Source organism: Accipiter gentilis, chromosome 32 (genome assembly GCF_929443795.1).
Source record: "Accipiter gentilis chromosome 32, bAccGen1.1, whole genome shotgun sequence".
Lineage (NCBI taxonomy): Eukaryota > Metazoa > Chordata > Aves > Accipitriformes > Accipitridae > Astur > Astur gentilis.
Genome location: NC_064911.1, coordinates 6,975,691 through 7,001,086, shown reverse-complemented (window position 1 = coordinate 7,001,086; position 25,396 = coordinate 6,975,691). Strand labels below are relative to the sequence as shown.

The window sequence follows — 25,396 nt, the reverse complement described above, 5'->3', positions numbered from 1 at the left end:
CATCTGATTACACTGGTAAATCTTGCAGTTGACTGACCTACACTGGTTTTGCAAACCAGTGGCTTAAAGCATTTGTGCCTATGGTATGTGAAGGCATGAATAGAGGCTCAGTTATAGCTAGAATGAAAAAAGTAAAAATTAAAAAAAAAAGTCCCAAGCCTGCAAAACCACAGCCATAAATTTGTTTCTTACATCTTATGTAGTCTTCACTGAAGTCAATGAAAAGGTAGTGTTCAATTGTGTAAAGATAAGCCCATATATAAGTTTTCACAGGACTCAAGTTCACATCTGTGGTGTTATTTTCAAAACCAAAATGAGATCATTAAAAAGAAATCCAACAGTTACGGTTGCTAAGTGACAACAATGCAGGTACCAGTAGTGTCCTTTGTTGAACCTGAGAACTGAAAAGCTATGAAATACTTAAAGAAAACATAAATCTTGGTTACTTTGAAGTATAAGGAGAATTTCCTACTTTCCCTTTCCTGTTCCCTTTTCTTTTCCCTTTTCCTTTCTTTTTAAAATGACAGATCATTAAAAAAAAATTACACTGACATGAATAACATTTCTTCTCCCCTCTCCTCGTAACCAATTTGCCATTTACCAGCCAAACAAAAAAATTCACCTTGATTCTCTTGGTTGTTAAAATAGAATTGTGTATGGGATACTGGTTACAACTTTATGGGTAAAAAGAGGATTGTCCCTCCATCAAGGCAGCCATTCAGTGTAGGGACAGATTTGACTGGAGGGACAGTCTGGGACAGGCTTGCCTCAAGTAGATCCTGTCCAGATTTCATAAGGAAACAGACCTCTCTGCCCATTTGATGGAAGGGTTGAGAGCTCAGAGATAATCAGCTTTCCATGAGGTCGTGTAGCTCAGTAGGGAGGTGAGGGGAAGAAGTTGTCTGCCCACTAAGGGAAAGGCAGGAGTAGTGTTTTGTGCGGCACTGTTTGCATTTTGCATTGCATTTGGCCGCAGCTGCCTGGCACATGGGCACCTGCACAGACCCAGACCAGCTACAGCACCCTGAGTCTTGCACAGCATCTATGGGTGACAGGAGGGAGCGGAGTCGTCCTTGGCAGTGGGGAGGAAAGATTAGGGGGCAAAGATGCAAAGGAAACCAAGGGGCCTTAATGCCAGAGCTCCTTTTTGAGAAATGCAGTAGCACTTTAGATAGAAACGTTTTAACGAGGAACTTCTTCTGTAGACCAGTCGCAGTACATTGTGGGAAATAGCGGGCTAATTCTAGAGTGAGTAAGATCAAGTGATTCAAAGTCAGATCCAGCCCAACAGAAGAAGGGATAGTTTAAACATTTATCTTTCAGTTGATGCAGTCTTTTGAGAAGATAGAGACGAAGAAGTAGACAACCCATGGAGTTGAGTGCCATGCGCTGGAAAAGTTTGGCATCTTCTAGGGCCGGGCCCAAAACACAGATCCTTTTAGAATAAGTGCCCCATTCTATGGGACTAATGCTGCATACAAAACTTCATTTCTGTTTTACTGGATCCCAGCTAATTGAGAATTGTTGTTGGGAAAGTCACAGGCCACCAAGGTAATTCAACACACATGTTTTAGCAAGTTTTTCACACATGTCTGGCAAGCCTTTCATAGTAGGAGAAGGCTTTAGGGATTCTTTCCTGGGCCTTAAATCATGCATTAAATCCTGTCAATTATTGCTTCCCTCCCTGTTTCCACTTCTGCTCATTTTTTGTTATTGGACAGTACTTTTTGTGTCTTATAACATGACCTACTTAGAGCCCTTTGAAACTCAGAATTTCCAGTGTGCAGGAAACTGTGATAATGTGTGATTTTGTTTAATTCTCAATGGGTTGGGACCTTAGTCCCACTGAAGCGAAAGTTTTGCCATCCATGTCAGCGGAAGCAGGACATTGTCTTTATTTGATATTTTCTTAAAACACTGTGTAACCTACAAAGTGCTTTAGATACGGGTAAAAAGATTGTGGTGATGATGACAAATCCCAGGTCTGTAAAAACTCTGAGTTAGAATTATCTTGGCTATTAATATTTTCAATGCTTTTTTCCAAAATGATAAGCATTTTATGCCCACAGTTTTTATCCATTAAAGTAATTGAGAACTTCTTTGCTCTCTTTCTTGCTGGTGTATTTAGTTCCCAAGAGAAAATATTTTGGTTTATCATTGCCAAGTCCTTTGATTTTACTGTAGTACTTTTAAGATAATAATCTAATTTTCTTGTATGTTGTTAGAAATGTCTTTCTCTAAACGTACTGACCTTTAGAAATGTGGTCATATGGAAATCAGATCAGGTAGGACTTCATCAACGTGGCATTTCTTGGGTGTTGGAACTACGTGGTATTTGTCATCAAGCTTTACAGATCTGAGGTACACTATTACTCTTCAGAAGAGTTCACAGGCATTTTTCATTCTGGTAGTGAAAATTTATGCCAAAGGTAGAGAGTTGCCAACAGGCAGTTACTGGGATCACCCAGTTTCCAAACAAAAGTCCTTTCTCCTGCCCAGACAATCCTGTGTGACCACCACTGCAGATACGGGGTAAAGCTCCCAGACATGGGATCTAGAAGAAGAGAGGAATGAGGGGTTTCATTGCTAGAGGAGTGAGTAAGCTATTTGAAGCACATCATCATGCTGTGATTTGAGACCTATCCTCTCTGCTCTTCAGAAAGCCACAAGAAAACTGCAGTCTCCACAGGCATCTTTGGCTGTTATTTCCTCTCAACATATTTGTTCTGCTCTTCAGAAAGGTGATAAATATATTTAGTTTAATTGTATATCTGAGATTCAATATAGACCAGTGTTAATTAACTGTGGGTTTTTTTTTTTTTTTTTTTTTTTTTTTCTTACAAGGCAAATAGTATTACTGGGTCTTAGAGAGAGCCAGAAATATCAGACGATTACAGAAATGTGTGAATCTTATCCTATTTGGACCACACAGCCTAGCCGTGGGAGTATTCCTAGAAGATGTACTATCACATTTTCCAAGTGCTTAATTTCTATTTATTTTTTCAATCTTACTGCGAAATAATTTATCAATGATTATTGTTTTCAGGTTTTAAGTATTTAAAAGGGCAAACTAAATGTATTCTTCTGTCCTAGACAAAAAAGAAAACAAAAGAAAGCAAGTTACCAGAGCAGTGGAAGTAGTTTGCTTTTACTGTGTATGTATCCAGCATGCATTTAGTGTTTGGAAACAATGATGGGAATGGCATCTCCTGCAACCTGAATTTCTCCTTCATAATTTTGACGAAAGAAGAGTGTTCATGGAGGAATCTAATTAGAGCATTGCTCCATCAACCCCCACCCCATTGCTTTTCTAGCCATGCCCTGTCACCCACAGCCGAGGGTGGCACCAGGCAAGGGGTCCCTCCTGCAAACAGGGCAATTATTTCAGTTTTAACGTAAGATACTGTCAGTTACTTGGCACGGATTGAGACAAACTAAGTAGACCAAAGTTATGTTTGTATGTCTATTGTTCCTTTTACATTTCCTCTCTTCCCCACTGTTGAAGAATTCACCTTTGGTAGAAAACAGCTGTCTAAATGGAGAGAGACTGATCAATACTGGGGAAAAAAATCAACAGGCAATCCATTTTTTTGCTGTTGTTCAAATCTTGAACTACATCTGTGTTCATAATTAGTGTAAGGATGTATAAAAGTCCTGAGGGTTTCTATTTGTGTCTGTCTGTCTGTCTGCTGGGGTGGGGTGGGGATATTCCTGGGTGTTTGCATGTACCTCAAGGTGGTCAAAGGGTGGCAGATTTCAGTTATTAAGAATGATCTGGATTAGCCCCAGTCTTTCTGGGTCACTAAGTTTCAAACACAGATATTTCACATCTGTTTCTTGTTCACAGCCACTAACAAAGAAGTACAATACCAAAAGAGTCTCAATTTTAGATGCATGTCTGGTCCTTTAAGGAATTCAGCTAGTTACTTAGAGAGAGGGGGGAAAAAAGGCACAGCTATACCTCTTATTCAAATTTGCAGCTTAGGCAAAATCCCAGAGGTGAAAGGTCAAATAAAACAGTTGAAAGCATTTTCTATGGACTTCCTGGTCATGGAGGGGAAAAAAAGAGTATGCAGTCCTCCAAAGCATGCTATAAAAGCCAGAAGAGTGTGAGAGACACTTTAATAGGTTCCATTCTTGATGAAAATCTGGAAACAGCCTCACTAATACGGTGTAGAAATCCAATATGCTAGACATATTTGCTGTGTGCAAGGCCCATCAATCTAGGGATGGTAGGACCTTGAAGGGCAATGTTGTCTAATAGCTAGTTCAAACTATTGTGTAGTTCAGTTAAAATGACCAAAAACATTTGGAAGAAAGTGATGAAAAATGTTGGCCTTTGCCCTCACAGTTACTTCTTTTTTCCTTGCAGAGAAGTTGCTTTTTTAAAGTATTTTGGGTTGGGGGGGGGGGGGGGTGGGGGGTGGGGTGGGGTGTCCTGTGGTATCATTGTCACTTAACCAGCTTTAAATTAGCGTCAAACATAAACCAAATAGCTTTCATATCAGTGGCAACTTTCAGCCGTATTTTCAGAACACTTTAATTATTAATCCATACACCACTCCTTTGGCATTTGATGGTACAACTGTTAATATTTTGGAGATCGGAAAATTAAGGAAGAGTGAAAGTTTAGTTGAGATTGATCTCATGTAAGCAGAGTTATCCAAAAGCTGGGTGTCTCAGGTAATCGTACAGGTTCTCTCTGCAGGTAATAGAGAGAGTAGTAATTTAAAGGTGCTGTTTATCTCACCTCTTTTAAGTAGCTGTTGTAGGTGAGACTGAATGACATGATGAAGATAGTGGTATTGGGGACTGCAGAAGAAGTCTTGGAGAACTAGCTGAATCTTGACACCTACATTTAAGATCGTTGAAGCCTGAGGAAGTGAATCCCATTTCAGCAGGTAGTGATTCAATTCCCTGTCTGCAAATGAGTGTCAGCACTTCCCTGTTATGAAGTACATGTGTTGACTATTGCAAGTAACTCCAGTGTCAATGTAATAGTGACTGTGCCAATGTAATACATGTAAATAGAGCTCCCATTTCATTTCCCATTCCTGTGGCATTTTTTTTTTATGTAGAGAGTATAGCTGGTCTCCAAAGATGATCAGAACAGAAAAGGTGGGCAAACAGTGGTGTCACCAAAAGTATTTTGGCTGATAGAAGCCTAAATAGCTTGCGTCATAGTTAAGGACTCAGCGTTGGTAGTCCTTAGTAGAGTCAGTTTGACTTTCACTTTGAAAACTTCCAACATTTCATTTCTGTAAAACTTTGTCCGTTGGGAACCAATCCATTCTGGATTGCTGTTGTTCCATGAAGTAAAGTTAAAATAAACATCGCGTTGCCCCAAAATCAGGCTCTCTCCCAACTATTCAGCTCTGCCAGCGAGTGAAGTGAGTTCATTGCTATGACAGGCAGGAAGGAAGGTGGGGATGGCGGAAAGACGTGGAGAGACTACTTGGCCGAACGGGCTGGAGCAGCTGAAGATCGCGCGCGGGGTGATGGAAAGGGAGCAAAGACCGGAGAGAGGGAAGAAGCCGTTAAGTCGTAACCAGCCCTGACGGCGGCTTCGTGCAGGTCGTAACCGGTGGGTTCCACTGCAGCAGGAAGAGCTCTCTTTTATCTGGTTCTCTTAAATACTCCTTTTCTCAAAAGAAGTCCTTTCTGACTTCGGAAAGAGCTCTTCATCGCCTGGAGTGGGAGGAAAGGCTGGAGCCGGGCTCCCCGTTAGAGGGGCACGGAGCACCCTCTAGTGACGGCCGGCGCCGAGCTGCCCGCCGATCCCGGGGGGGATCCCGGCCCTCGCACCGGCGGGGAACGTCGCAGGGAGGAGAGGAGGAGGAGGAGGAGGAGGAGGAGGAGGAGGAGGAGGTGTTCCTCCTCCCTCCGCTGCGGTGCGAGACCTGGCTCTGTGGGAAATGTGCAGCGCGAAAGCTTGGCAATAACGCTGGAGGAAAGGGTGCTTTTCGTGGGACGCGTGCTGTGTCGCCTCAGTGGCCAGGGAGTGATAACGACTATTAATTATGCGGCTTTACGTGGGCTGCTTGCTTTGACGTAGCGGTTGGAGTTTGGCGAGAGCGGGTGCCCCACGTCCCTCGGGGTAGCGCCTTTCTCCCAGAGCCGACCTCCACGTTTCGGGCAATGGGTCAACGGGCACGAGCCCACCCCAGAACTGGACCTCATTTCTCCCAGGAGGTAGTTTGTCCTGTGCCCTCAGACCTGGTGCTGCATCAAACCCACTCAGGTGCGGGAGCAAGAGGTCCATTCAGAAGGCCCAGCAGTCGTGGGGATGGGGGACGAGAGTCCATCATCCTGGAGAGCAGCGCCTGAGCTGCTGGCCCTGCAGCCCCTCGGGGCAGGTTGTGAAACTCTGTTCTTACCCCGAGCTCCCCTCTTTGTTCCCCTGCTAAAAGCCTATTTGTGAGAGCTTTCTCTGTGGTGAGGGGAGAGTTTCCCCCTCTGCGAGCAGATTTACTGATGTTTTCCTCTGAGCGAGCTGAAAGCTGTGAATTAAAGGGAGGAAGTCCTGCTGAAGGGCTTGCTGACAACTTGGTAAGAGTGTATTTGGCCCTCACACACAGAGCTGAGTATGGCCAAACTGATGTTTGCAGCTACATTTAAGCAAAACGGTACATCTTTTTGAGAGGACTAAGACCTTCACAGATGAATCTTCATGTGCCATGAAGTAGCATTAAATTGCCTGAATTTCTTAAAATCTGCTTCCAAAAACTGCAATGCAGTCTTTTACTGTATTCAAGTGTTTTGATTTGTAGCCTGGTTCTACCTAGAGGAGGATCTCCTTTTTACCCTTAATGTTGGTAAGAGGAATAGAGCTCACTTTGTCCCTTTCCTTTCCTTTCCTTTCCTTTCCTTTCCTTTCCTTTCCTTTCCTTTCCTTTCCTTTCCTTTTCCTTTTCCTTTTCCTTTTCCTTTTCCTTTTCCTTTTCCTTTCCTTTCCTTTCCTTTCCTTTCCTTTCCTTTCCTTTCCTTTCCCTTTCCCTTTCCCTTTCCCCTTTCCCCTTTCCTTTCCCCTTTCCTTTCCCCTTTCCTTTCCCCTTTCCTTTCCTTTCTCCTATTTTTCCTTTTTTCCTTTTTCTTTTCCTTTCTTTTTCCTTTCTTTCTCTACTTTTCTTTTAATACCCACAAATGCAGACACTGTAAGTACACATACTAAGCATAACACACAAGGTGAACGTGTCTCCAGTTTGCCCAATTATTTACTCAGAGTTATTTATAATGCAGAGAAATCTGTACAGTTAAAGGGATGAAGGCCACGTTATTAGCAGTACTAACAACATTTGGAAAGTAAAAAGGAAAGAAGCTATCCGGGAAGGCTGCTGAACAAGCATTGTGAAAGTAAAAGACATAGTGGCAGTAGTGAGGATGACAGAGCACGCCTCCAGCCTCTTGGTCAGCCTGGGCTGAGCACAGCGTTCTTGCTTTACCTCCCAGACAGCAAGACGGATTGCAGATCTGTTTACATAGGTAATATTGCAGTATATTTCCTATGTCCTAACACTGTAGCAGATAGGATATGAAAAAATCTGGGGACAGGATTGCTTTTTAGTTAGTAGTGGTGTTTCAAAGAGCATGAGAAATGGTCCCTTTGGAAATATTTTACATGTGTTTAGGTGAGTACAACATGCATACTGAATATATTTCCAGCACATCCTAGAAAGGATGCAACAAGCAAAACAACTTTTTCCTTTGGAAATTCATCTTCTTTGTTTAGGACCCAGTCTAATCATTTCTTTTGCATGGTGAGACCAAACCTTAGGTCTGTGCAGGGCCCTGTTAGTTTAAGCAGGCTTAGATCAGCATAGATCGGATCCTTCGTCTCCAGTTTAGAAAGCTCTTCTCTAAAGAGGGAGCTCTTTAGTCTTAAAGGTAGAAGGAGCCTAAAGCAGAATCAAGCCTGTCTGTGTTCAGGAAAGAACTTAAGCACAGCTGTAATTCTAGCACGTGCAAACCCCTTTTTTGATCAAGAAATTTAAGCACATGTGTAATGGTAGTGTTTTGTTGCTCTGTGGTTTCAAGATGCAGGCTTGAATGTAGAGGAAAATTCCAACAGAAAGGAGCCCAGACAAATTAGGGTGACAAGCCTGAGAGAGAAATTAAGGGGTAAGGGAGTGTTAGGTGACTTGTGTGGCTTTTTAATACTTTTTTGTGTTTTCATTCTCTTTGTTGACCAAGCCACATTTTTTCATACTCGCACAACATTATTTCAGACAATAGCACAGAGTTGCCTAACATAACAAAAACGTATTTTCTTTCTATTTAACCTTAACAAAATGGAGAAAAGAGAAAAATAGTAGAAGTGTTTGTACTATTTTTCTTTTGCAACTGGATGGTGGTGATTTGATAACCCAATATTTTCCTTTCCTTACAATACCAAGGCTCTGTCTTGCAATTGGATCGACATAAGCGTAAGCACTCAGAAATCTGCCTGTGGGTATTAGTTTGAAAGTCAAATAAACTTCATTGAATTCTTTGGCCCAGAATATGTGCCAGTTCAAAATGGCAAAATCCTTACCAGCCTGTGGGCTCTGTAAAACTTATATAATATTAATAGAGCTCAGCAGAGTCTGATACTGCCTGCCTTCTACTTCCAAAAGCCTTATATAAATCAAGAGGAGGTTTGTCTACATGGAGGTAGTCTGGAGAAGAATCATTACTGCTTGTGAATGAATTTGTTAGATCCCATCCACTGGAGAGCTGGAACTGATACTTCAAGCCTCTCAATATATTTGAGAAAAAAACAAAATATCACGGGCTTAACTGGAGTGGAAGTCACCCAACTGAAACATTATACAACACTTTGAAATTTCAAGAAAAAGGTTCTAATCTTTTGGCTGTCTTGCTCATTGTTTGGAGATGAAAAGGGAGGAAATCAACATCCCCATGAAATACAATTACTGTAAATTGCTTTCTTTCATACTGTTCATAATGAAAATAGGAAAGTTACCAGAAGTTACCTACTCTGCAGAAGCACAGTAATTCAGTGGCTGTAGACTGCAAGAAGACATTCAGCAGTGCAACACCAGATTTCTACATGAACCAGCTAATGGAGAATGCAAACAATTGCATGGCAGTGCTGACTCTGGATTGCTCTGAAGCGACCAGAAGTCGTCTTTACAGCGGAAGAAAACAGAGCCCCGTAAAGTGAACTATAAAATCAAGCTAAACTTGTACAGGGGGTTGATCCTGTGGCACCTCAGGATCCAGAGCGGGGAGGAGAAAGCAGGGTGGGTGTCTGCTCTCCCCTTCCCAGTCTCTCTGTCCGGATCTGGAGTCGGCTGGAGGTTTGCTCAGCCCCTTGAGCTGGCCAGCGGGGCCCCGAGGCTTGTTTGTGAGGCAGCTGGAGAGGAGTTGGGACACGGGCTCAGCTGGGTGACACACCGTCAAGCCTGAAACAGGGTCCTCCTGGGGGCAGCTCTGCCAGATCCCAGTTGCACCGGACCTGTGTCGCTCCATTGTGTCCAGGGATTTCCAGCTCCGCAGTCCCCATGGGCACCTGGAAACGAGGATTTCCCGGGACCTCGTGGGTGGCAGAGCCATGCCCCTGGGCAGGGGCAGGTGGACGAGCCTTTCCTCTGCCCTGCCTTGGGGGAGATGGAGCGGTGCCTGCAGGACAAACGCCCGATGGCCAAGCAGGCAGCGTTTCATGTCGTCCGGGTGCGTCTCTGGAAAAGTGCATGGCCGCGTTTCACCTTCTTCGGGTCAGGATAGGAGGGGAAGAGTGAGCTGGGACTTGCCGCTGTCATTGTGTACCATTTGGAAAAAATGCATGCCAAACGCCAGCAGTCATCACCAGTTCCAGAACAACGCTCAGATTTCCTTTTCGTTTCCTAAGGAGCAGGAGAGGAAGACGCTGGGAGAGGGTGAGGTCACCTGCTTCCAGTAAATAATGCTATGACAAGCCACCACTATTTCTTCTTCTTTTTATCACAGCAGAGTCCCTGGTCAGAGGGCAGGACCTTATGACAGCAAGAATTATCTACCCAGTGCTGCAGTGCTTTCAAGCAACATGCCCATGGTTTGATGTTGTTACAGGAAGCACTGAGAAATCATAAACCAGTTATAGTAGGACCGGCTTTAAAAAATTACAAGATTATTAAAAACTTAATACATTCTGACTTCTTTTAATTTTTCCTTCAATTTTTGAGGGTTCTATTTTCAAGCTTTTCTCTTCTAGCTGAAAGCTCAGAATCTCTTGACACCAAGAGCTATGTCTTTTACAAAAACATAAAATGTTGCGAGACTCGTAAGAGCAAGAGGGTTGTGCCAGCGCTGGATCCTGAGTGGTTCTTTACGTGTGGACTTTACACTGGCTGGTACTGTGGAAACACTTTGCCTTTCTTATTCCCATCCTTTTATTTATTTTTTTTTTTTTTAGTTTAGCACTCCTAAGCAAGGGTCTGGGACAGGGACGGTATTTTGTTTGCACAGCTGGTAGTTTTGGCATGCCCTGGGACTGCCAAATGCTACAAAAGGACAAATAAAAATATAACACTGAATAAAAAAGTCTATCACACTCCAACTGGAAAGGGAATCACCAGTGAAACCACCTCATTTTCTTGCATGCGTGCATAGAGCTGTGAAGTAAAAAAAGAGTGTGGAAAATTTAAGACTGTTTATGGCATTCAAGCATTTGCTTTTGAAATATATGTCCTTTTGTGACTTCCTTTCCTCAGTAAGAAAAAGGCATCAAGAAGAAATGAACGTCTCCAATCTACTTGCTTCTTCTCTAAGAACAAAAAAAACGTGCTACATCAGATAGGCTAGAAAGTGTCAATAGCTCAAGAATTCAAGAATGAGGTTAATGGACAAATATAGATGCGGTGTAAGCGGGGCTAGACTTCATTAACATATTTGGAGTTACACCCGCTTATACCAAGTCTGGCTTTGGCCCTGAATCAGCAATTCCCCAGTGAATAGACTGCATGAAACTAGTGCCGAATTTGGCCCATTTCATCTGACATCTGCATCCTGCCTCAAAGTGGCATGTCACACTTACTGCACATCAGATCACACCTGCCCAGGCAGTCACAGGCAATTGACTTTTTTGTTAAAAAAAAAATATATAAAAAAAAATTAAAAAAATTCAGTCGCATATCATCAAGAAAAACAACATTGTTTTAGGACTCTTATCTCTTCACTCCCAAATATCCTGTTTCTTCGAGCTGCAGTGGCCAGGACCAATAGAAACCTCTTCCTGCCATTGGCTGACTTCATTTCCCAGAGTTAGCACAATCTCATCCGCTCTAAACAACCTCATCAAAACTTCTTTCTGGTCAGACCGAAGCAATAATTATTATTAGCAATTATTAGCAATCAATAATCTTGATCACATTATGGCAAGCACTATTAAGGTAAGAAAGGGGTACCTTTTTTGTTGGAATTTTTTTTCAGTGGCGTGTTCTTTGGTTTCCTTTATCAACCTAGATAAGTTAGAATTGGGCAACACCCCCACTGCCACAATAGAGGACAACAAGATTTCCTTTGTACTGCCTAGTAAATTTCCTTTTTCCTACTCCAACCATCCGCAAGGCTTAAAAACTTCAAACTCGGAAAAAAAATTGGGTTTTTTAAATTCACTGTTCACTGCTCTGGATTGCATATGCGAAGCCCTTTTATGAGAGCTTCTGAAATTTCTTGTAGGTATCATTCTGACAACTTGGATGTGTTTGCGGACTGCCATAAGGGGAGAGGGTGTGCACTGGAAGGAAAAAAAGGGGTTCCTAAGAGCACTAACCTTTTGGATACTTTTAAATGTTTCTGTTGTTGATGGGGACACAAATATTAGCAAGCGGGAATGAGAGGCACCAGCTCTTGTTTCTCTCTCATGCAGGTGTTAATTATGCGCTTTTCTAGAAACTCTTATCCTTATACTCGGGACCTTTCTGAATGTTTTTTTAATGGTGGCGGCAAGATCTCATGGGTGTGTTCTTTTTTGTTTTAATTTTTTGGACAATAAAATTCTCTTATTGCCTCATAAATTCACCTCAGTGCATGTTTTGTTTTTTTTTAAGAATGGCTTTGCTGAATTTTTCAGGTTGTGTTACTTAGAAAGTTGAATAAATCTACCTATCTATGTAGTTTTTGCTTCTCTTTATGTTGCAATAGATAGCAGTTACAGATATAGCAATAGCTGTGATTAATTGCAGAAGTATAACTGTAACTAATTGCTTCGTGATAGTGAAACTAATTTTACGTAAAGAGCAAACCAGCATGTACAGTCAGGACTCTGCGGCGTTGTATTATCAGATTTGGGATCAAGGTAGTTGTTTTCTTCTTGGTATTGTGTATTTCTGTACTTTTCTTGTTATGCCAGAGATTTAGTAAGAGATACGGAATAGCAGCTGTGCCTGGCCATTAGCTAAGTGGATCTGCAGTTTGATTTCTCAGTAACTTCTGCTTAGATGTTTACATTTGAAAGATCATTTGATGCTTTTTGTTATGTTTTTTGAAATCTCAAAGTCTTGCCTGAAGACAATGTGATTAAAAAGACTAATGAACCTTCTCTTTTTGTAATCACTGATGCTTTCAAGAGGCTATCTGTAGACACAAAGATCTGGATCGCCTCTGCATTGCTGGCCAGTATCTATTATATGCTAAATAGCTCTTGAAACAGTTGAATTCCCTTTGGTTTTGCTGTGGATTTCAGAGCACACAGGACATGATAGGCACTCTGAAAATCTTGAGGTTCAGAGAGTCAAGGTTTGCATTGCTAAAAGAAGGGCTATGTGCTGAGATAGTAATGCTGCTGCTTGTGTCTATTAATCAGAATGCACTATCGATGTTGATGGGAAATTTTTTTTCAAAAATGATGGTACAGGGAGATTAAATGTTGTATGCATTTTGAGGAGCTCTTTATTATTTATTTTTGACATGTTGTATTGTCTGAATTATAATAGGGTAAATTATGGTAAACAGTATCTCATCATTATTATTTTACCTCTACCGTACTCTTACAAAGGTGAGAAGAGACTGTGTGCAGCTGTGTATTATACAGCCTGGTAATCAGCAAAGCCTCCTGAATGGAAAAACGTACATTTTTGTCTCCTCACCTGGGAGCATGAAACTTGCAGGGGGAAATATGCACCCCAAAACGTTGAGGATTTTGTGCTCAGGGTGCTGGGAAGTCCTTATATGCTGAAGCAAGTATTTTATTTATGCAAGTGCAAAATGTAAAATGACTGGAAAGAAATGACAGGTGCTTTGCATTCCAGATGCAGGAAATGTACTCTGACATGAAGCTAAGTCAGTCCAAAGATACATAAAGAAGTCAATTAACTGAGAGGATTCTGAAATAAAGAAATTCCATTTGAAGGCCAAATGGGTATTTGTGCTTTTGCTAAGCAGTCGTTTAGCAAATGTTTTTTGCAATTTCAATATAATGGCCGGTGTTGTCTGCTGGCAACAGGTAGCCCAGCTATCCCAACGCAGGTGACAGGAGGCTGTGGTCAAGGAAGGTGGAAAGCCTTATCTGGGATCTCTGTGCCGCGAATTTACTCTCTTCTTTGGGGAAGCCGTGGAGTCATTAAATGTCAAAATTGGTTTGCGAATGGCTGTCTATTTGTTCATAACTGGGTAGAAATTGCTCTAAATGTACACACATGCAAAGGTGGCCTTCCAGTAAGACTGTTTGATTCATCCTTTTCCTATCACAAACCTGCAGACAGACCCATGGGACACTCGGGGCTCATGAGAAATCAGGCTGGCTCAACTGGGGCTAACCAGTACCTATGAAGGCAAGCATTTGTGTGAGTTTTCTGGCACTGGGTTTGACGTCAGAAGCGTGGTTTTACTGGGAGATACGTCTCTTCTCATCCCCTGCCCTCCTGCTGCCCCCCATCTCCTTTTCCCCTGTGATGGGGAAGGCGCTGCGGTGGAAGGTTTCTTCTAAGAAGGACGATGCAGGAGTGCCTTTCTCTTAGGCTCTGACATGGATGGCTTACTTTAATTCTGACTTTTACACTGTAAGGGGGACCGCCCTCGCTCAAGCCGAGGACCTCTCCCTCTGACCAGGAGCAGGCTGGCTTCCATGGAGGGCTGCATAAGAAACTGTGGAGAGGAGAGTGGTGGGACAAGGTGTGCGCCTGCACAGCCAGGATTTGGGTTTTGGGACGCAGTCAGGGGGCTGATATTTCTAATGCATTCGCTTCCCTCTACCTGGTGTGCACGCGGCTAACCTCACTGTTATGTTTTTTGGCATTTGAAGGGTAAAATTTCAAGTAGAGAAAGCCTCCTAGCAGTCAGGATTTCAGTGCTAAGGTGACATGTTTCCTTCTGGCACGAGTAGTATCAGACAGATATGTGCAGTAGCACAATGGTGCAGAGCACTGAAGCTGAGGATTATCAAATCAATACAGCACTGCTAATTATAAGCATCCCACTAGTTACTGTAAATACAATTTTAGAAAATATCAAAGGCTTTTGAATTAGGCATCTGTCTTTTTTGGTTCGTTGTTTTTGTGGGGTTTTTTTTTAATAGAATGGAGCAAAAACTACTTCAGTGTTACCTTGGGATAAAGTAATAATACTTACCCCGAAGGTAATTTTGGTTTTTTTCCCATTAACCTAGAGTGGAGGAAAGAACATTAAATAGAAAAATACAACCAGAATTCTACTTCCTTGCCATGTAGCAAGCCTTGTTATATTTCTCTCCCTGCCTGCCAATGCAATTATTCTTAGAAAAGCTCTTTGGTAAGTTATCTTGACCTTACAATGGCTTATTGATTACACTTGTGGATATTTCTTTTACACTAATTTACTTCTAAATATGCGCATGTCCACTTTTTATTATTGAATTCTAATGTGCTGTTAGCATGGAAGCTATGATTTCTGGGAGAAAAAGTCTATGTATTTGATAAAGGACAGGAGAATCTTTGTGGTTTCTAAGGCTTGAAGAGTATGGATATACTGATTAAAGCAGTATATAGTGAAAAGATTTTTTTTTTTTTTTTTTTGTGAGGAATCTTAGTCTGTACTTATCTCTATAGTATTACTTTTCTCTCACTTTCTTTTAGAAAACCTACGTACTCACTCAAATACTTCTAAAGCCAAGGAAAGTTGGAGACAGTTAAAAAAAAAAAATCTGTTCTTGGCATATGGAAATGTTTAAGTCTTTGTTTAGAAGACTGCATCTGCACTGAATCCCACAGAACTAATACAGTAATTTGTACTTCTGTTCCTTGCATTAAAAAATTTATAAAGATTATTCTCTTTTCGTTCCCATCTCAGTCAGCAAATGATCCAATGGTATATTTAACTTTAAGCCTGTAAATACTTACATTGGCTTTGGTGATATGACACAACCCTCTGAAAGCTAAGCACACACCTGAGTGCTCTGGTAAATCAGAAGCAAGAACAGCAAGAGTGCCTTAAACCACTTAGCCTGATCTTGCACTCCCTAATTCAAAGTTTCCGCCAATTTAATGAAAATTTTGTTCCAATAAAGGCAGTAGAATCAGACCTATAATTATTTCCAGGTAAAACAGTATTTCTGACTCAAATACAAATGTACAATTTGAAGGAAGAAATAGTCATATAAGAACAGAATAAGATATTCTTGGGATCTTTGTGTTGTTTTCTTTTGCTTTTAATCAGCAGTCATTTAACTCAATCTGGTTTGTGGCTACATATGCCAAAATGAAGTCAAATATAAGGATTTTGCTTTCTAGAATTAAGTCCCCAGGCAAGGAAGAACAGCTGGAAAATGCGTATGTTTGACTGTCTGAGTTGCTTTGTTTGTTTGTTTTTTCTTAACAAGAACTATATTATCTCTTAACAAAATGTTATTCAGCAAGTTTCATGAGTTACAAAAGGCCTTTCAGAAATAATGTTAAAAGAATCAAGTGCTCTTGGAGAATGACTTGCTGAAAAATAAATACAGAAGTAGTTCTGAGAAATGTGAATGCCAAAAGAAGATACTTATTTTGCAAGTGACAGTTTGTAATCCAGTAAAAATATATAATGCTGTTCACCCCAAAAGAAGTAGGCTTCATAATGCATGTTTCTAAATCAAGCCAAAAGAATTATTTTTAAAATCAGCAAAGTGGAGAGAAGAAAAAGAAAAACTGGGTTGGTATCACTTGTATTATCAATTTTAACAAAGTAAAGGTGTTACAGTAGAAAATATCACATGCAGTACCAAACCTTGTAAGGTTAACAAAAATCTTTTCATTGACTGCACTGTGGTTTCTATCAGATTCATCATTAACTATTAAAAAAAATAATTTCTTTTGATAGGTAATTATACAGCAGAGAAATACAAGCAGCTTTTCACATTGTCAGTAATGAAAAGCCAATGATTGGTCAAAATGGCATGGGTTCTGCCAGTCATCTTGCTGTCTTTAATATATATTTGTGCATTATAGAAGAAATGTTGACTGTGTTCAAAACACCAACAATGATCCAGAAACTTTTAAGTGCTTATATGAAAAAGGTATCAATGCTTTCCTTAAAGGATGGATGTCTCTTTATGGTTGAAGGGGTTCTTTTAAATGCTGTAACCAAGCCTGCCTGAGGTTGGCTAGTGCTGTGTCCCTCAATTTATTCCCTCCCCCTGCTCCCCTTAAAAGAAGGACTGTATAATCCTGTAGACAACTCATCACAGTGGACAGAGGGAGAAGAAGTTTCAGGAAACGTGGTGAGATTCAGGCTGCAAACCTGTATCACAAGGAAGTTATCTCTCTCCTTGGCGTGCATCCTTAGGCACCGGGTTGCTGATTTTTACTGTGCACATAGTCATCCTATTAGAAAGATTAGACATTGCTTTCAGGAAAGGGATATTAGTGGGTAATAAACAAGTAATATTAGTAATGGTTTTTAATAACTACTGTGTACAAACCAGTGATTACCACTTCTGGTAATTATCATGTCATAAATTGAATTTGTTTCAAAGTAAAGTGAATAAAATGACAACTATTGTCATAAAAAATATCATTGAAAATTAAAAGGTGAAAACGAATCATGAGTAATAGCGATTTTTTAAGGCTAGGCTGAAGGACACACCAAGCAATCACCCACATACAGTGGACCAGGCAAATGGTCTTTTGGAATGGTGGATTTTGGAAATTAATGAGTGGAAGGAATGGATATGATATGATGTCTCCTTTCACTTGCAATGTGTGTTTATTTGGAGTGTATATCTCAACTGATGGGTGGGAAATGGTGTCACTAGGCTGGTATAACCTTTTCACACTAGGAAAAGATCTGACTTGCTTAGTTAAATGTATGTGTTGCCAGGTTAAGTAGTGCCTGATAGATGGGAAGGAAATACAACAACAGATTACAAGGACTGGGTATATGCAAATACCTGCAGGAAGGGGTGGTGAGTAACTGTTTATGGGAAGTGGCAGAACTCTTTAAAATGACCTACCTGACTTAAGAGAGATGAGAGAGTGAGATACAGAGAAACAGTGCTATAACTGGGAAAAAAGCCACAGGAGACTGGAAATGTTTTGTTTGACAAATCCCTAATTACAGTTGTGCTGAGAGAAACAAGTAGCAGCATATTAATTCTACACGGAAGATTTTTGCAATGCTAGCCTGTAAGATTTTTTTTTTTAACCTCATTCTTTGGAGTTGAAAAACATCTTTTTTTAGACATTATGTTTATTACCTTGATAAACAGTAAAATGCTGCCACAGCAATTACCTTGATGATAAAGAGTCTGTAGACAGATACTTCCTGTGTTCATTTCCTACCCAGATAAGTCGCCAAAATCAGGGACTACCAATACAGGAAATGCTTTCAATAGGGACTTCCTATCTGTTAATATCTAATTCACTGAAAAGATCTAAGACCTTCTTGCTTGATATAAAGGTAATGTTCTACCTGTTACCTTTTAAACATTTAAGCTGCAGTACAACACATCTGTTTGTGTAAAAATTTAGGACCAATGCTGTTCCATTGGACTGTGAAATATCAGGGGTTTTCTCTGCAGTGGTAGGAAAAGTGCCCCTGCATTTTACAATACTGCAGATCAGGATGCTTCAAAATACATTGTCATTCTGTCAGATGAAGAGCAAGCAACCTCCCTCCAACTCCTGGGCGCCTGCATCCTTTTCTTGTTTGTACGCATCACCAAAATACTCGTTTCACTAGCCCTTGAGGTGGACTTCTCCAACAAATAGTTCAAAACATGTTCTGGATATATTAAAGAGTCACAGCCATCTCTTGCAATCCACAGTGACATATATATTCAACTGAAATGACTGAAAGGGAAATTTTGCCTCACTCTGCAGAGAAGTTAAACCATGACTAACCTGTACGTTTGAACTTCTGCTAAGAAAAAGAGAAACTTAGAGCAAAAGAAAAGTAAACAAAGACAGAAAACCTCCATTGCTAATCATAATTGCAGAGTAATTGCTTTCAGGCACATGAATAGAATGAATGAGGATTTACAAAACCTGAAGTGAAATTGGCCAAAATGAAGTCAAAAGTATTTGGCCAATGGCTTGACTGGGGCCAGGCTTTCACCCAAGTTGTTCAGGAGCGTAGTCCAAATTTTGTGCGTTGTTTTGCCAATGATTCCCCTGGAGTCATTCCAGGTTTCTGCCACTGTGACTGAGATTGGTATCTTGGCCTTTCCCCAGAGTTGAGTAGTCCCTTGCTATTGTGCCTTCATATATATTGGGCCTTTTCATCTTTGAGGAATAGATCAGTGTTCAGTTATCTCCTCAGACTACTGCGGGAAAGGCAGTTGTTTAAGTTCATGTTGTGGTCTAACTGGCTGGGAATCTGAGGTTGGATTTACAGACCCTTCTGGAGACCGCAGTGAACACATTGCTTGGAGCACCAGCTGTCGGACAGGAGGGCCGGTCCTGGGGGGAGCTGACCCAAAAGCCCAGTTACTGCAGATGGGTTCTGCAAGTTGAAGTTAGTTTTGACAAGTAATTTCCACAAGGCCACGGGTGAAGAAGCTCAAGGAAGTTGCCCCTCGGTTTTGGGGTCAGAGGGGTGTTAGGGAAATACATGCTTCGTCCTGAAAGCAATGTTCCTCGGACATGGTTAGTCAGCTCTTATCTACTTGCATACATTTTTATTATTGTTAGTCTTTGGCATGTTCACATCAGCTTCCCTCATGCGTAAGGTATTCCCTTGGAAGTGCTCAAAATTGTTGCTTTTTACTAATCAGATCAACTCACTGAAGTGGTGGCCAGAGACATTTTTCACATTATTTCCATATGGCCATTACCTTTAAAAAATTTTCCTGCGATTTGCCATCAAGGCACCGTTACGTGTCCCGTTTTCATGGAATACAGAATCTGATTGTTTAGTCTATGTAAAGGGGGAAAAAAGAGGGGGATCCTGTGCCTTTAATGTTGTTTATAACGGTTGGACAGAGCTTGTCAGGTGAAGGTTAATTGCTCTCCAGTTAAAGCAGTTCTCTGCACAGATGGGTTATCAGGGCTGAACACTCGTTACAAGATTAATCTCATTTCCGACAAGACTTCCCTTTCCTTCAACTGATTTTTGCTCAGCCATTGGACCTGTCACCAGCCGTTAAAAGAAGGGTGGGTTACCTCTGGGATATTAATGCTTGTGTGCAGTGAAACAATACAAAGTGTGTGTCATATCGGTGGGGAACATCTTTAGGAGACAGCACATTTCAGTGCTGTTCTGAAGGTCGAGATTCATAAACAACAGAAACAATCAGGAACATTTGTATTAGCCCTCTTAATGAACACAAACTCCAGCCGAACCATCCATAGGCTCATTTTTCATGTCGGTTCTCTTCTAAGTGTGGTATTTTTTAGTTCCAAAGGTGTATTTTTGTTGAGAATTTTAGTCAACAAAATAGGCACTCATGAGATGTGGAACCCAGGACTACGCTTCTGTCCAGTCAATTAACTGATGAATGTGGCCACTTCAGTTAATGCTTGTTTCAGCAAGAGGAAATATATCATGATGACCACTTGAACAAATTAAAACTTCAGGAGTTTTGTCTTGGGCTCTACAGTAAACCTGTTGTATTTTCCTCTTTCTCTAAGCTGGAGTAAATCAGAACTGGATCCACTATATCCAATGGGCTACTATATCCAGTGGGCTACAGACAGATGTAAAGCGAGAGGAGAACCGGGCACAACATATTCTTAGCATAATATTGCCTTGCTAGCCAAAACTGCAGCAGATCTGCCAGTTCAGACTGATCCTGAACTGTTGGATTGACTGAGTTCAAGGAGGCTATGGCATTGAACACAGAAGTCTCACTGGAGTTTTGGATTTATTTCAGGAGTTCTGTTACAACCAAAATAACACAGCTTGGCAAAAGTCTCTGGCTGCCAGGTTTCTTCCATGCAGCTTTAGTCAGTAAATTCCAAAACACTAAACAAATATTCAAGGCAACAAACAGGGTAGCTCTTATGTTTCCTCAGAGTTTCCTGTCCTGGCTTCGGATCAGCGTGGTCCTGTCGATGGTGCTGAGTCTTTCCATTGACTAAGGCGAACTTTGAATCAGGCTGAGTTGCCGCAGTCAAAAAAGCAAGCTCTGTGGAGGGTCGCAGGTGGCACAGTATTCATTGAAAGCTCATTGTAGATGTGATCCATCAAACCATACAGACGTGTGCCGAACTGAAAGCATCTGAGCTGTTCCACTGATATTTTAGATTAAGAGCGTGCAAATGTGCATCATTGTGCTGGGCTCTGCAATGGCAAGGTGACGTCCCCCACTTTCTTTTTATTGAATGAATAAGACAAATCCAGCACATTTTATACACCTGTAAGGACAGAGATGTCTGCACATGTACAGCATTAGACAGGTTAAGTAGTGAGAAGCAATGCTTTTGCATTTTGTTTTCTTACTTAGGATGGGAAGCTTTAGCTCCAGACATTCAAAATGGGATAGCAATGAATTACGAATTGCAAAACTGCGTGGCGGGCAAGTGTGGCGCAGATTTGACAGCTGTTAAGTAGTGAGGAGATTTGCATCCAGGGAGACATCAGAAAATTAGGTTATTTCTTCTGATTTGGAGCAAAAATACAGGAAAAGGATACAGAGAGAAAGATCATCGTCCTCGTGTGATAGATGCACAACAAAAATTTGTCCTTGTTCCCATGTATGGGGCTTCTACATACTGAGAAGAATAAATTTGTATGCATTGTTAGTAATATTGGTCAAGAAACAGTTATTCTCCTGAAAATGTTTCAGTGAAGGTCTTTATTGAAACTGTTTATTTTGAATTTATGTTTCATATACATTTAACAAAACCAACAAATTACATAAAAAATAGTTTTTGTTAGAAAACATTTATCTACAAGCTTCTGACAATTTCTTACTTTTCTTTTTTAATTATCAAAGTAGTCTAATAACCTCACTGCTGAATTCTTAGGGTTTTTTTAAATACTGGTGAGATTAAAAATACTTTTTCCTTTGATTAAAATCTGTGGGTTTTAAGGAAATGCACTCACTACAGTTATAAAGCTGAAATGAAAGGTAGACAGGAATGTAACCTCTGGATGTCATACTCTTCAGCAGTATGCATTCAGAGCCAAAGAAATTCAACTAAGTGGATTCCATTACTGGTTCTAATAAGATAGGAAAAGTGCATAGTAAATCTTTACAATCCCAACTAAATCATTGGTGCTTTATGCCAAAAGAGGCAACTTTAGTAGATAGTCTTTAAATGGACCAGGTTGAAATTTTTTTTTAAAAAAGGGTCCCTAAGGTTAGGTTGTTAAATCTCTGCTTAGAGCCCTGAACAAGGATCTTCATTTTTGAAGGTTCTGATTAACTTCAGAGTTCCCACTGTTTCTGCTGAGTGAGACTTCAGATGGATTTTTGAAGATGGACACAATCGGAAAGTGTTGTTAGGCCACTTACCTGCTTTCACTGATGTGAAAAAAACCCACCTACTTGTCAACACTACCTTCCTAGAAAAAGTAAGGAAAATTGAAAGTGGTTAGATCTTTTTTTCCTAGGAAAAGTCTTTGTTTAGTAAAATAATTGAAAGTTGCAGAAAGACAGTTAGACAGGAGATGAATTTGGGCAAAGTGGGTTTGTTGTACTCTTCTTTCTTACACCTTCCTCCCAACCTGTAGTTTTAACAAGCTGAAATGCTAGAAAACTGCAGTTTTGCAAAACTTCTCCTCTATTTTCCCTCCCACCTTTTAATATACGAAACAGAGGTTGGTTTTGTTTTGCAAAGTAGTAACCATTCCCTTTTAAACTCTTCAAACCTTTAGTTTGATGGTGGTGTGTTAGGTTTTTTATTCACATGGGTATCAATGACATGCTTTTGGACAAAAAATTGCCACAAACTATTGCTACTTATGCGATGGTTTTGCATTTTGTTTTCTCACTTAGGATGGAAAGCTTTACCTTCAAACATTCAAAATGGGATAGCAATGAACTACGAATTACAAAACTGCTTGGCGGGCAAGTGTGGTACAGATTTAACGAACACAATACCTTTTTTAAAAGATGCATTTAAATAAATGTTAACAATATTTTGAAGTAAAGCACAATCTATAAAATCTATGTGTAAATTGTTGACTTTTAACTCATTCTCCATGATTTTTTTTCTCCATGATGGTGCTCAGATCCTTTCCAATATAGCATGAATGTTAAATCTTAGCTGTCTTCAGATTAACTTTTTTTTCCCCACGTCTTCATCACATACTTAATCTAACCTTTTAGAACTCAGACCAGACCAAATTAAATCCCAGGGCTGTTTCTCTTCTGAGATTGGGCCTTCGTAGTGCTGTTTACCTCTTTGATAGAGCTTTTGTTTGGCCTCAATCTCTGCCAGTCCCAGCTGCTTCTTGGAGAATGCAATTCTTGCCAACTCTCACAATTGTTATCAGGAGTCTTGTGGTATTTAGCGGTTTTCTTAAAGGGCAGTTTCTTAAATGTATGAACACTTGAAGTCTTCAGTTTTCATTGACAAAACACTCTAGTACTGAAGAATCTACCCTAAAGGCTTAAAAGCCAGGAGGCAGACCCAAAGTGCATTGCTTTTGAGTACTCTATTTCTGAGGCCTGACTTAGAACTTTGAACACTTCATGTAACAGGGCTGAACTCGGCACAGGGCAGAGACCCTACAGAAGAAATACACACACTGCCTGGACGTTGCTTACCTGCTTCTTAAGGGGCTGCATGTGGTGTTAGTACCACTTAGGTCTTGACCTCGTGCTATGTGCAGAGGTAGATCTCACACAAAACGAGTACCTTGTCTAAGGGTCTGATGCAGATGAACACTCAGTAACCTGGAATTTTAGGGTGCACTTTTTAATTAATAAAAATAATGAGTCAAGCACATTTCTGGTCATGCTTTTAGTTTGTAAACAGGGATTCAGATGGATTCTTGTTATCAGATGTCCAATATTAAGTCTTGCTCCTGAAGCTGTAAAGAAATAAAGCTGGCAGTCTGACCTATTGAAGAAATGTATTTTCTGTATAGTAACTGACGAAAGCTTCAGCTCATTTTTTAAAATCTGAAAATATCCAACGTTTGTAATAACGCAAGTAAAGATAATGCACCTCTATATATCTTAGTAGCAATTTTCTCTCCAAATAATTGCAATTTAGGGGGCTTGAAGGCTTTTGTGACACTGGAGAGGATTAATTAAGGGGGCTGGTAAGTTGCTTGAGAAAGATCAGCTTTAAGAGGGCTGTCTGTAAGCCCCAAGGCTTTGTTTTCCTTTTTTTTTTTCATAGCTGCTCCTCTGTTTCCTTCCTTAGTGAAAAGAGGAGGACTCAGAGAAATTCAGAAGGTTGAATAAGAAGAAGAGGTAAAATGTTGCAAAAGGTTCCATATAAAAGTTTCAAGGTGGAGGTAGAGAGCAGCGGGACACGAGATTGAAATTAAGGTGACTATAAGGAATGTTATAATTTTTGTCAGAAAAAAACATACAGAATTCAGAATTCATGAGAAGATGACATGAGTTTAAAGATCATGGAATATCAGGGAATAATGTATGTTACATTGTTCATCTTATTTGCCTTTTAAACCTTGAAATTCACAATTTTTTAGATGAAATGAAAACTAACAGTCTTAGGTTTTCAGCTGACTCTAGAATTTAGGTCCAAAGGAACCTAAGGTTCAGTAAGATCATGAAAGTTGGCAACTAGTGCTGTTAAAAAGGAAGCTTGATAAATCCTCAGAATTAACTCTTTTAAAATCTTGGTTAGATAAGATAAAGTAAATAGTATTGGGATGATGCTGAAAATGATACTTCTAAGTTTGATCATGACACTAAAACTAGATGCTGAGCAGAAGCAGGGACAATGCAATTTGCTTCAAAATAATTTACAAACTACTGCTGAAGCAACTGAAGCAATAATAATCAGTGCCAGACAGTGCTGAAAAAAACAAAATGAAAGGTGGGACAACAAAATCTGTCAAGGAAGTACATTGAGTCATGAAGTATCCTAAGGAGGACAAAGTTTTAGAGTTTTTGAAACTATCAGATTAGTATACAAGGGACACTAGGAGAAAACAAAAACAAAGTCATTATGCTCTGAGTTTTCATGACAGTGAGTATAAGCTGTAAACTCCACTACTTCAGAGACCATTTGCAATTGCCAGACTTGTGTAAATAAATGAGAGTGTGGCCAAGCAAAGGAGAACAGAGGCTCAAACGTCCAAAAAAGCCTAGCTTTGCAAGCAAAGAAGTCCTATGCAAAACACCACCAAAATTTTCTGATTTTTCCTGTGAGTTAGGCAAATGCACAGAGAATCCAAAGCCCAAAGTACAAGCTAAAAGTTTGCATTTGCTTTTATAGAACAGTGGGCAGTTGTAGAAGACTCTTTTTTTGTGCAAGGATCTTCTTTTACTAAATGCGGCTGGGGTCAAGCAGAGAGCTCCATCGCGCCCTTCAGCCGCAGCCTGGCAGATGCTGTGCAAAGGCCACTGCCATCCTCTGGGAGATCACCATTGCTGGGCGTGCTGTCTTCTGCAAGGAGGAAATGCCTTACGTTCCAGCCAAGTTGTGTCAGGGCAAGGACAAACACTTCCCTACCTGCCTTGTACTTGGCAGAGTGAGTCATCTCTCAGTTCTAGGGGAGGTGATGCTTGTGATGGTCCCAGCACCACTGTGGACACAAGGAGTCCTCAGTTCATACGTGTGAATGCGTTCTCCTCATCACACATATCGTTTGCGGGGCAGGGCATTTAGCAAAAGGCTTAGCATAACGTGTCAGAGATTCATGTAGGACTATTTGTAAACTCAGCTGGCTCAGAAGGAAATTGCACTGTGATGCCCTAGTTTGTCCTACTGCTAAAAAGCCCCAGCAGAGCTGCTATGAAAAACGTATTCAGCCAGCCACTGTGTTTTTCTAAGCTATATCTTCTGTATTTGTTGTAGTATGAACGTGTTAATATCTACCCATTCTATTCCAGTCTGTTACCCAACATGTCCGCTAAATACCAAATGTTGATCTTACC

At 40.6% G+C, this 25,396-nt stretch overlaps 1 protein-coding gene across 6 annotated transcripts in view; it reads left to right on the top strand.

Annotated features, from left to right (window-relative positions):
• Positions 1 to 25,396, top strand: part of ERG (ETS transcription factor ERG) — a 148,544-nt gene that overhangs the window by 72,453 nt on the left and 50,695 nt on the right. Inside the window, exon 1 of one of the 6 annotated variants that reach the window (XM_049835081.1) lies at positions 11,277 to 11,369. The exons of the other annotated variants lie outside the window; for them this stretch is intronic. Coding sequence (XP_049691038.1) covers positions 11,352 to 11,369 — 18 coding nt within the window. The 5' untranslated portion in view covers positions 11,277 to 11,351. Of the gene's footprint in view, positions 1 to 11,276; positions 11,370 to 25,396 lie in introns of those variants that run through there. 6 annotated transcript variants of the gene reach the window in all.